The 13,178-nt window shown below is 41.9% G+C and overlaps 1 protein-coding gene across 1 annotated transcript in view; it reads left to right on the top strand.

The window, feature by feature from the left end:
- Positions 1-13,178, top strand: part of AHR (aryl hydrocarbon receptor) — a 67,434-nt gene that overhangs the window by 14,677 nt on the left and 39,579 nt on the right. The window contains exon 2 of the mRNA XM_032235507.1: positions 7,756-7,943. Within this exon, the coding sequence (XP_032091398.1) occupies positions 7,756-7,943 (188 nt within the window). The remainder of the gene's footprint in view (positions 1-7,755; positions 7,944-13,178) is intronic.

The raw sequence follows: 13,178 nt of genomic DNA on the forward strand, positions 1-13,178 counted from the left end.
TAGTTTTAAGACAACATTCTATAACAACATAATATTTAAATGTTTACTTTGGGAAACAATCATTTAAAAAGAAAGTTAGCTTTTGGTGTTTAACTTTAGTTTTTTTTTTTTAAGTTATCTTCTTATTTTTTCATTAAGGGTTATATGTATGAATGTATGTGTTTGTTTGTTTGTTGTATTTTATAATCACAATGTTTAAGGTTGTTTTTATTTGATTTGTCTAAAATAATGTACATTCAATTTGATTTGTCTTCTAAAAAATAAGAGTAGATTGACAAATTGTGTGAAAATTTCTGCTTATACTGTTTACTGTGAGGAAATACAGGTAATTTTCAACTTACAACAGTTCGTTGTTTGTTGTTGTAGTCACAAAGTCATGTCCAACCCATCGCCAACCCATGGACAACATTTCCCCAGGCCTTCCTGTCCTCTACCATCCCTTGGATTCCAATTAAGCTCACGCCAACTGTTTCAGTTGACTCCATCCAGCGACCTCATTCTCTGATGTCCCGTTCTTCTTTTGCCCTCAATTGTTCCCAGCATTAGGCTCTTCTCCAATGAATCCTTACTTCTCATTAAGTGGCCAAAGTATTTGAGTTTCATCTTTAGGATCTGGCCTTCTAAAGAACACTCAGGGTTGACCTCCTCTAGGACTGATCGATGTGATTGCCTTGTAATCCAAGAGACTCACAGCACCATAGCTCAAAAGCCTCAATTCTTTGGCACACAGTCTTATGGTTCAACTTTCACAGCCCTACATTGCAACTAGGAAAACCATAGCCCTGATATACGCACTTTGTTGGCATGGTGATATCTCTGCTTTTTAGTATGCTGTACAATTCGTTTAATGACTGTCAAAGTTACAACTAGAAAAAATGACATGACCATTTCTTCACATTTATAACTGTTGCTGCATCCTAATGGTCATGTGATTTATATTCATATGTGTGACAACTGACTCACATTTATGATAATTGCAATGTCCCGGGGACCTTTTGCAACCTTCTGAAAAACAAAGTCAATGGGGAAACCAGATTCATTTAACCACTGTGTTACTAATTTAACAATTACATTGATTCAGTTAACAATTTGGCAAGAAAAGTCATAACATGGGGCAAAACTCAATAAAATTTCCCTTAGCAACATAAATTTTTTGGGGTCAATTATGGTCATAAGTAGAGGTCTACCTCTCCTTACATAACTATTACAAAAAATGCTATAATATGACTCAAATTTTTTGGGACAGACATGTTGTCCCTGTTTGCATCTTACATGTGCCACTATACGTTAGACTGTGTCTGAGACTTCTTTGCACAGTCTGCATCTCAGGTCTAGTGTGGTAGACCCCTGTTTCTATAAATTTGATATCTATGATCAATGCCTCAGTGCTGTCTTTTAGTCCAGCTTTTTTCAGCCACTGATAGAATTTCCCAATATCAGTCTTCTTAGATATTTGTTGATGGAGCATCCCATATATGGTGTCATTTACTGTCTCAGACATTCTCTTAGTAGCTCCTCTTTATGCACCATGTTATTGATGCATTCCTGCAGCACAGTTACTTTTGATATTCACCAGATTGCCTGTCTTCTTTCTGGTCAGTGTAAAATCTCTAGTGTTGGATTTGGGTTGGAAACTTCCATATCTTGTGAGATCTTGGGGATTTCACTTCAGCAACTTCCACATCTTCCTTTTTGGCAATTCACTACACCCGCGAGCATCTGATAATTGGCAGGCTTTTATGTTGATGATATGAACCTTTTTCTAGCTCTTTGGGTCTTATTTTTTGGTGGTAATTGCTTGCTGGCTTTTTTTGTTTGCCTCCTCATTATGGTTCTAATATGACCGTGGGATACAAAGGTCCTTGTAGCTGGTCAGTATGAAGCCTGCTCTACTTCTTATCAGTTTCAACTATCATATTTTTTGGAGTATAAGATGCACCAAGGGTTTGAAGAGGCAAATAAAAAAAAGGTTTTGCACTCTGCAAACCTCCCAAAAATGGCCCATTTTTTGTGAAAATGGGCTTGTTTCCTCCCCCCCCAAAAGACATGAATAATTTTTAGGGGGCTTGCAGAGTGCTCCTGAGGGGTGGGGGGGCAAAAATGAATAAAAATAGCCTGTTTTTTGTTCATTTCTGCCCTTCCCAGCCCCCAAGAGCTCTCTAAAAGCTTCCTACAAGCTATGCACAGCCATTTTGGTGAAGGGGTGGAGTTTCAGGAACAAAAAAGCTGTATTCAGTGTATAAGATGCACCCAGATTTTTAGCCTCTTTTTTGAGGGAAAAATGTTTTCATATTTTTGAGTGCATCTTATACTCCGAAAAATACAGTACTTTCCCTATCTCCACTTTCATCTGGCCACACTTCTCCAGTCCAAAGACATCCCAATTGGAGGTGGGTTCCTACTGGTTCAGCCTGGTTCAACTGAACTGGTAGTGGTATGCCAGCTTGGGGTTGCAGAACCAGCAGCGACCCAGGCTGGCCACTCCCCCAAACCAGTTTCCCAGTCGCTACCATCGCTGACACCATCTTTTTTGGGAGTTCTGTGCATGCGCAGAATGATTTCCATTGAATTGTGTATGCGCGCAAAGCGCACAAACAAGCAAACTGGCAGTAGCACTGGCTAGAGCCTACCCCTGACCCCAATGTCGTCATTAGCTCTATGTCAGGTTGTTCCTTTCACTCATAGCATACTGCTTGTTATCCATGTAGAAGAGGTGGATGGCGGTAGTTCCACTCTTGAACTTTTATCCATGTCTAGTCTTTCTGATTATATTGCTGAGGATTCTAAACTGTTTGGAACAGCAGCAGGGACAGTCCATTACTTTAGTATATGTCATCTATGATGGTCACATATGTGACTGTCTTGAGTTGATTTCCATTGTTGTCTTTCACAATTCGATTCTTAGGAAAGTCCATAGTGCGCTGTTAACTTTGTATAGTATTCACAGACTCATATGCATGGCATTGAAATGTAATTCAGGCTATACTCAGATTGATCTGTCTAGACCTTGAGTCTTGGATGACTGCTCTATGAACCTGAAGTTGTCCCCAATGCCCATCTGAGCTGTGCTAGTGTAATTATCCATATAGTCTTGTAACACAGTGGCTATGATGCTTGATATAATTTTCTCTGTTGTGGTGAGAGAAGTTATTGGCCTGTAGTTAGATGGTGCTGTCCCTTGTGAGGGTTTTACCTAAACATCACTGTCCTTCTTTGTGTTAGTCGGAAAGGTGGGAGCCTACTCTTAGATGCTGGCTCATTTGTGCTACTCTGGGTGGGAACTTGTTACTAACAGCTGTTCATCTTTTTGCTGCTAGCATTCATGTTAATTCTTAGCCAGTAGATATAGATTAGCTCTCCATTTCTTGGCCTGTTGTTGGATGCATTGCTACTGTGCCGATGATTCGTGCCTGTTCTGGGAGATTGTTGTGGTATGCTCTCTGGGATTGGGCGGCCTATAAATTGATTTAATAAATAAAGTGCTTTGCATTGGGATAATAGTTCTTTTTCTCCTGTATTTTTCCAGGCCTATAAAGTTTTTGGTATTGGTATGCTGCTATTACTATATTGTATTGGGGATACCTTGAATAGTTATTTGGGAATAGGACGTTTATCTTCTTGCCCTCTGCTTCTCTATTTCCTTAGCCTGGTAGCTGTGCTCTGAACCCTTGTTTAGCAGGCTCTAGGGCCTCAGATAGAGTCATGCCACTGTATTTTTTAAATAACTGAATGTTATCCTTAATCTTCACATCCTTCTGTGGTTCCACCAGCTGACTAACTTTTGTATAAGTTGCTGAGGGGACAAGGAGCATGCTCCAGCTGCCAAACTTAATGGGACAATAGAAATAATGGAATTGTCATTGTTCAGATACACTGACCTCATGCAATGTATGGCCTTATAATAAAATGAATGTCATCCAAATTTCTTTTAACTATTTGGTACAACATTTCATTTTTACCTAATTATCAGATAAGACAGTTTCTTGGATTATTGCAGCCAACACAGCTCTCAGAATTTGGAAACATATTTATTATGGCCATTTTATGTATTATTTTTTGCAACAGTATTCTTGACTAAATTTCTACAGTATTTATTTTGTTATACTACAGCTAATATTGTAATCTGATTCCTATAATATTTATCATACTTTACCTATTTTGTTTTTTTGTTTCTACAATTGCTGCAGTCTTTTTGGAGCTGTAGTGAACTGTCCTATTAGTCTGCATCTTCTAAAGATCCTGAAAATACTCAATGCTATTCAGAGCAGTGATGTGCAGTGAGATTTATGGCTGGTGACACAATTTTTTTTAGACTTGTGGAATTTCACAGCCAGGCAGGCTCAGTTCCGATTTAAAGTGACAGCATTTGTTTTTCTCCTTTGTGAAATAAGTTTCCTTCTTTCTTTTCCTTTTTCTTCTCCCTCCCCCTCCTTCCCACCTCTCTCCCTCCCTCCCCCCTCTCAAACACACACACACACACAGACACACACACACACAAAGTTGGATTGGAAGGAGGCAGGGAGACCACAGGAGGCAGGAAGCCAGTCAAAGAGCCATACTGGAGCACACATACTTTCCCCCAGCCCCAGAAGACTCCAGCCCAGCTTCACTGATTACAGATTTGAAAAGACAACGTGGCTCTGCCTGCAATCAAACTACACTTGGGGAGGGAGAGCACTTCGCTCCAACCTTTGCCCAAAGCCCTGCATCAGGAGGATGAAGTTTGAATTCCTTCCCCTCCCTCCCACACACAAGTACCTTTTCCAGCTGTTTCAGAGAGGATTTCAACTCTGCTCTTGCCTGCCATCATGGAAAGAAAAAAATGTAAAAGGAAAAAGGCAAGAGCTAAGGTCAGGCTGAGCTAGTTGCTGCCAGAGTCACCATGGATGACTCTGCTTAACTGTTTAAAAAAGCCTCTAAAAAAGCACCCTCTACAGGAGGAGGCAGGAGAATGACGTGCCTCATCTACGTCAGGAATTTTTAGGCTTTTAACCCTTGCTTAACTCTGCTTGAGTGATCATAAAACGCCTAAAGTCAGACTAGATGAGGCACGTCATTCTCCTGCCTTCTCCTGTAGAGGGCGCTTTTTAGAGGCTTTTTTAAACAGTTAAGCACTAAGCAGAGTCATCCACTGTGACTCTGGCAGCAACTAGCTCAGCCTGACCTCAGCTTTTGCCTTTTACATTTTTTTTTCTTTTCATGATGACAGTGGTGAGGCTCTGCGTCCCCTGCCTCCCCTGACTGCACATCACTGATTCAGAGAGTAAGCTGTTTTGCAAGTTAAGTCTTTTGGAGAAATTAGTTGTAGTACTAGGGTCCTCTTTTGACTTGTGTCTGCTTCTATTAGTCCAATAAATCTAGTCTAATTGGGCTTGACTTGTTTGTGAAAATACAAGAAGCAGAGAATGTAATTAAGAGAGTTAATTCTGGTAGTATGATAGCTTCAATTAGTATTTGGTGGTAGTAGTAGTAGTAGCTTGAGATCATGATATTATTGAAAATAAAGCAGAAGGTTTTTCTATTTGGTAAATTCATATGCTGCTTTTAAAAGATTCTAGCAAAGAACCATAGTGAGACAATAGCTGAGAAATAAATTATTATTCTAGTTGAATTATGAAGATCTTACAGAATTTTAGGTAGGTTCATCTCCTTGCGTTATGTATAAAAATAATAAAGGAGGAATTAAATGAACTAGCTTTTTTCACACATAATGGAAGAAATCGTAAACGAGCCATGAAATGTTGTAAAATAAGATATGCCATTTTTAGTGTCATCTTATCTAGTCACATATCCTTTAAATATTTTAGGATATTGACTTTTAAAATCAATAGACCCCAATGAACTTTGAAGGTAATATTTTTGAAAAATTTGAAAGAATGACTAGTTTCGTTTTGACTTCATGATCAGACTGAACCCTTTTATTTACAGTGAACATTCAAGGAGACCTGTTTCATTGTATGATTCACTCTTTTAAAAGCCTCTTTGAAAATCTAGATATTTATTGACTCTTACAATTAAGTTTTTATAAGGATAAGGACATATAGTTATTGTAAAAGTAATTCATGATGAAATATTTAACTTCTATCTGGAACAAAATATACCTGATCTAGAAATCAGTAGATAGATGGATTAAAAGTTTCTTCAATTAAATGCATGCATTTGTGCCAACAAAATATATTTTCAATAAATTAGGAGGAATGCCAACTACTGATTCCATGACCCAATTCGCACATTAACCTTGTTGTGTGGGTGGGTGTTTGAAAAGCACTATGTGCATATTATCTGTTTCGTAAGCTATTTATGTAACTCTGTAATTCTGGGGACTCAGTTGTGCAGTTGCAAATGAAAAATATGTTTCAACAACATAGAAACACATACATAACTAAGCCTGCAGTTTAAGGTTCAAAGGGTTCCAAGAGACAGTGCAACATCTGAGGAGAATAGCAACTGAGTCTGTTTGACTATCTTATGTAAATATATTTTCAAGTCTTGATAAATGTATTTGTATTCTCTAGTCTAGGATTTGTATATTATAGCTCTGGTTGGATATAATAGTTACAGTAGATATAAAAAGTCTACACACCTGTGTTAAAATGCCAGATTTTTCAGTTGTAAAAAAATCAGACCAAGATTAATCACTTTAGAATTTTTTACTTATTATATAACAAATTAGTTGTGCCATTTAATTGAAAAACAAATAAAATCTTTTAGTTTAACAAAAATAACAATAAAAACATGCAATAATGTGGTTGAACAAGTGTTCACACCTTTAAACTAATACATTGTCAAAGCACCTTTTGATTTTATTAGTTCTTTGGGTAGGAGCCTATCAGCATGGCACATATTGCCTTGGGAATCTTTGCCCACACTTCCTTGCAAAAGCACTTCAGATCTGTTGGATTGTAAGAGCATCTCCTGTTCGCAGTCCTCTTCAGGTCACCCTAAATATCTTGGTCTGGTTTATTTATATTTTTACATTTCAAAACTTTGGCATTTCAACAGACGCACGTTAGACTTTTTATATCTACTATATATGACTGTTTTTATAGTGTGTAGGTTTATAGTGTGTATGAACTATCTTGAAGTGTGTATAAACTACCTGAAGATTTATGGAAGTGTAGTATACTAAGTAGTATATTAATATTAAGTATATTATATTAATATTAATATAGGTAGTATATTAATCTTATAAATGTATGTGTACTATTTGAGATCTGGTGTTGTATAGTGGGCAAGATGCTGGATTAGGAACAGAGCAACCCAGGTTGTAGTCCTTTTTTAGGCATAATGAGCTAGGCAACTTTTGACTAGTCACTGTCTCGCTGGCAATTCAAAAAACTGGATCAGCACAGCTGATTATAGTTAATTGCTGTCAAAAATAATAACGTATAACATTTTTAAAAATAAATAATAAAATAAAAAAATTAAATATAAAGTTTCTCTCTTAGTTATAGATGATGCATGCTGATAAAATAGTTGCAAGATACTATATATTTTAAACCCAGATGCATGATCACAATATCCTTCAGCTCTACCTCTGCCCTCCTTCTGCTTCATCTCTTTTTAACAGCTTAACATTCATTTTAATGGAAGAGATACCTTTGAAAACAAAAAAAAATATTTAGGACATTCATATTTCACTAGGACCAGTAAGAAAATGTATATATTATTTTGGGATACTTCTGAATGAAACTTTTTATTGGTGAAAACACACATATTTTAAACGTGATCTACTGTGTTCTATTATTATGGCAGAATAAAACCTTCCCCTCCTGAAGGAGTGAAGTCAAATCCATCGAAAAGGCATAGAGATCGATTGAATGCTGAGCTGGATCGTCTGGCTGGTCTTCTGCCATTCCCTCAGGATGTTATTGCCAAATTGGATAAACTGTCTGTACTTAGACTGAGCGTGAGTTACCTGAGAGCCAAAAGTTTCTTTGATGGTAAGAAATTTGAATTTGTTTTCCTAACTGACAATAATGTTAGTATTTTCTTAAGTTGTCTGCTTTTTTCCCCCTTTTTTAAAAAAGAATTTGAATTTTTTTAAAAAATTGAAGTTGTGCTCTTTTTAAAAGTTATTCTCCTTTTAAGCAATATTCTTCTGGCAATTTATTAATGTGCTTTCAACATCTTAGTACCCCATTTCATTTATTTATTTGTGTGTGTGTGTGTGTATTAAAAAGGACATATTTCTTTCTGAGAGTTAGAAAGTAAATGAAAACCCTGACTGAGGAGGAGTTGTGTGTACAATGTTTGTAATTGTACTTTGTACAGTTGCAATTGTACTTTGTATCAATGTGCTATGGAATTGTGCAAGAGATTATAAAGAGTGTATATTGTCTCTCATTATCAAAGTAAACTAAATATCTATTAATAATAGGCCATTAGAAGCAGAGGTGGGTTCCTACTGGTTTGGAGCAGTTCGACTGAACCGGTAGTAACTTGGCGGCCTAGGCCACTGAAACTGGTAACAACCCAGGCCTGCCACGCCCCTGAACCGGTTCTCTCGGCAGCACCATAGGTGCCGCCATCTTGTTTTTACCTTCTGTGCATGCACAGAGCAATTTTTGTTGCACTGTGCATGCGCGCATCAAGCATGCAAACCCCATGTGGCACATCCCTGAGCAAACCAGCAGTAGCTGCAGCCAGAACCCACTCCTGATTAGAAAGGCTACAATAGAATACAATCACACTGTAGAAACAATGTTCAGAATCTGAAATAATTCTTTAGTTGATTAGATTTGAGAACCCTTTCAAGACCCACTGTAGGTTTGGCTGGACAAGCTGTTTCTGGCCTTTGCCATCCCTAGTCTTCGCATTTCCAGGAAAACAGTCTCAGTGCATAATTTTACAAAATGTATAGAAAAGTAAGTATGGATACCTCTCAAAAACAGTCACAGAAATGAATCTATAGCTTCGTTAAATATTGGTCTTGTGAGTTGAGTTACCAGTGGAATTTGTTAGAATAGATAATCTCTTGGAAACAAATCCACTTGCATGCTACATTATTCGGTACTATGAGTTTTTGAATTTTTCTGGAAAAGTTAATGAGTAAAATATGCTTTAGAGTAGAGGAATGTTGAGTACTTGTAAAATACTGAGCTTTTCCCATCTTGTTAATTTTTTCTCAGTGCTTAGGATAGTTTCTTATCAAGGATCTTTCTCTACTTACATCTCATCACTGCACATACAAAATACTCCTATTTTTTTGTTTCTATGTATCCACATGATCCTTTCTCTCTGGTCACATGTGTGTGAGACATCTTAAGTCAATCTTAGTTGTTCTTATGCTATGCTAAAGTGCAGTTTTTGTCCCTTGAGCTGACAGCAGTGGGTACTAGTTTCAAAATGTGTTAAAATGCCAGCAGAATAGTTCAGCTTCAGTCCTTCCTCTCCCTCTATTTCTCCTGCAAGGCCCCGCAGGGGGGGGGTGGCCTCCCCTTCTCCCCCGATCTTACCTAGAGCCTATAGGGAAAGGGTGGAGAAACCGGGAGAAGGGGGATCCCGGGACTACCTACCAGCAGCCCAACCTGCCCCCCGAGAGCCTCCATCACGGGGCCCTTCCAAGGAGGATTTAGAGGATTTAGACCAGTTGCCAGATTGCATCAGGAGGCTCATCTCTGCAGCTATATCTAGGGGTATTTCCTCGGGCCGAGTCCAGAAAGACAGTTCTTCCCAAAGGGTGCCCAGACCACCGGCAGTTGCCAGGCAGAGGTCCCCCTCTTCCTCCAGAGGACACGACAATCCTAGGCCTCCTTCCCCCTCAGTGGTCAGGGAGGGTTCCATCTTGGGGGAGGTCACACACCCAGACTTAGGGTTTTCAGAGGATGAGGATTCCGTTCCCCCAGAAGCCCCAGCATTTCTGAGGCTTTTTCCTCCTCCCGCTTTCAAGCCTATGTTACACAAGGCCAAAAAGACTACTCAGATTGGCACGGGGGCTCCACCAGTCTCACAGCACAGGGATCCCAACTTGGCCATATTTGTAAATCCCAACATGGATAAAGAGGAGGTCCCGGCTTCTCCCCTTTTCCTGGAAGTAGCCCAGAATCAGTAAGTGATGCCTTCATCCTTGTCCAATCCCGGAAGCAATAATAAGCGTTATTACAATATGGAGCAGGCCTTTTCCCAGGCTCTGCAACTTCCCACGGTAGATGCCCCGGTCGCCCTTTTGGCTAACGCATCCACAATAGCCTCTGGTGACATGGCCAACAAGCTGAAGCCAGAGGACAAGTGTGCGGAGCTTACTCTTTGTAAGAACGCTTCTGTGTGGGCCATTAAGGCGGCTGTGGCAGCATCCTATTTCAACCGCACAACGGTAATGTGGCTCCGGCAGCTACAGGACTGCATCCGGATCCAAGATGAGCGTTTTCACCAAGACCTCACTAAGATTATTTCAGCTACCCAGTTCCCAGCGGATGCCACCCTGGATTCCGTTAAATTTGCATCCAGAGCTCTATCCACCTCTGTGACTGTGAGGAGACTTCTTTGGCTCGATAATTGGCAAATGGACAACAAGTCCAAATGGAACCTGGTGGCGGCCCCCTTCTCCGGCCCTACCCTTTTTGGAGCCTCCCTTGATCCCATCCTTGTGGAGAACAAGGATAAAAAGAAGGTCCTACCTTCAACTTCTAAGAGGTCGGACAATTGTCCGTCTTCATACCATAGGCCTTCATCCTTCAGGCCTCCTGACCAGGACTACTGCCAGCAGCAGTACGCTCCTACAGGTATGATAGACAGAGTCAGCGGCCATTCTACCAGGATAGGAATAGGTTTCAAAGTCAGTCCAAACGGCCCTTTCGCGGAGAGGGCAGCCGTCCCTTCTGCAGGGGGAAATGATTCCAACCCGAGTCTACCCATAGGCGGCTGCCTGGCATTCTTTGCGGACCAGTGGGATCATATAACATCAGATGCCTGGATCAGGTCGACGGTCAGGGTGGGTCTCCGTCTGGAGTTCCTCTCGCCTCCCCCAACGCTCTTCAGGACTTCCCCCCCCTCCAGGGACCCAGAAAGGTGCCGCCTAATGCTTCTGGCAATCCAGCATCTGCTGAACATTCAGGCAGTCAAGCCAGTCCCTCCAGAGGAGTATGGGCTAGGCGTGTACTCAGACCTCTTTGTTGTCCACAAGAGCTCCGGGGGATGGAGAGCGATCTTGGACTTGAAGCGTCTGAATTCATTCCTTGTCTACTGGCGCTTCAATATGTCCTCTCTCAAGTCCATATTACTGAGGATCAGACAGGTCGACTTTATGGTGGCAATAGACTTAACAGAGACATACTTACACATTACAATTCAGCCAACCCACCGCAAATTCCTCAGTTTTTCCCACGGGGGTTCATTTTCAGTACAGGTCACTCCTATTTGGCCTAGCCTCTGCTCCCCGCCTGTTCACGAAAGTCCTGGTGGCGATGGCAGCTCACCTGTACTCCCAGCCAGTGAGACTCCATTGTTACCTCGACGACATGCTCGTCTTAGCCCAATCCCGAACACAGGCAAATCTGGATCTGCAGATCACCATCTGGATGCTACAGTCCCTGGGGTTTTCCACCAACTTCCCCAAGAGCCGTGTCTCCCCATCAACAAAAATCCTACACTTAGGCACAGTGATAGACTCGACTTGAACCGCGGGGCCGAATTTTGGGAACCAGATCACATCTCCATCACAACGGATGCCAGCCTCCGGCTGGGGGGCACTGATGGAGACCAGCCTTGCACAGGGATGATGGTCAAAGTCCGACCTGCGCCAGAACATCAATTGGCTGGAGCTGAAGGCAGCCCACCTAGCTCTTCTTAACTTTCAAGACTCGATAGCCAATCAACATGTCCTCCTCCTGATGGACAATGTTGCAGCAAAAGCTCACATAAATCATCAAGGGGGGACCCATTCCAAAAGCCTGTGGCAAGAAGCTTGGAAGTTTGGTCTATAGGCGGAGAAGAATTTGGCATCCATCCTTTCAGAACACATCTCGGGCATTGCCAATCACCAAGCCAATTGGTTGAGCCGGATGACAGTGAATCATGGCAAGTGGTAGCTGGCTCCAGAGATATTTCATAGGATCTGCCTCCGTTTCGACAATCCACTGATGGACTTGTTCGCCAGCCTGAGCAATGCTGAACTTCCCCGATTCTTCTCCCACTTTCCTGCACGCAACGCAGAAGGCACGGACACTCTCAGGAGCCCGTAGCCCCATGACCTTCTGTATGCCTTTCCTCCCCTTCCTCTCATCCAGGGAACCCTGAGAAAAATAGTGTTGGAATGAGCCCATATCATCCTGGTGGGCCTGTTTTGGCTGAGGCAACCTTGTACAACTGTACATATCCACACCCTGGAGAATTCCCTAGGAGGAAGTCGCCCTGTGCCAGGGGGTCCTGATTCACCTGGAGCCTCAGTGGCTCCAGCTGATCGCCTGGCACTTGAGTGGTGCCTCCTGAGGGATTCTAGCCTGTCTGCCAAGGTTATCTCCAGTATTGAGGCTTCCAGGTATCCTTCTACCACTCGAATTTATAATTCGACGTAGTCGGCGTTTGTGTCCTGGTGTGGGAGGTTCCCAATCTCCCCAGCTTCTGCCTCGGTCGCCCAGGACCTCGATTTTCTACAACACAATTGTAGAAACTGTGGCCTCTCCATAACACCTTATGGAGGTACACTATCTTCAGTCTTAGCTGGGGAGGGTCATTGGTCATTAACCCAATTGCCGTTGGTGAAACGTTTCCTCAAGGGTGCGGCTAACCTGTGCCCTTTCCCGGTACACAGGTTTCCCATGTGGGATCTCTCCCTGGTTCTTGGAGCCCTTACAGGTGCCCCTTCGAGCTGTTGAGGACCATACACCTTAGGCTCCTGACCCTGAAGGTGATTTTTCTTGTCGCCGTCACTTCGGCTAGATGCATTTCTGAGTTGGGTGCTTTGTCATCCAAGGAGGATTTGTGCCAATTCCACCAAGACAGGGTTGTCCTGAGGCTAGACCCAACCTTCCTGCCAAAGGTCAACTCCCTATTCTATAGGTTGCAGGAGGTTATCTTCTCAACTTCTGCCACTCTCCTACCCATGAGAGGTAGGTCCGCTGGCACCGCCTAGATGTCATTATCTCAGATGTACATCTTCTATCAGGCCCTGTTCCTGCCCTTCCAACCTAGTACGCTAGGGGCTAGGGTGTCTTCTGCCACCATAGGCAGGTGGATGC

Source organism: Thamnophis elegans, chromosome Z (genome assembly GCF_009769535.1).
Source record: "Thamnophis elegans isolate rThaEle1 chromosome Z, rThaEle1.pri, whole genome shotgun sequence".
In the NCBI taxonomy this organism is placed as follows: domain Eukaryota; kingdom Metazoa; phylum Chordata; class Lepidosauria; order Squamata; family Colubridae; genus Thamnophis; species Thamnophis elegans.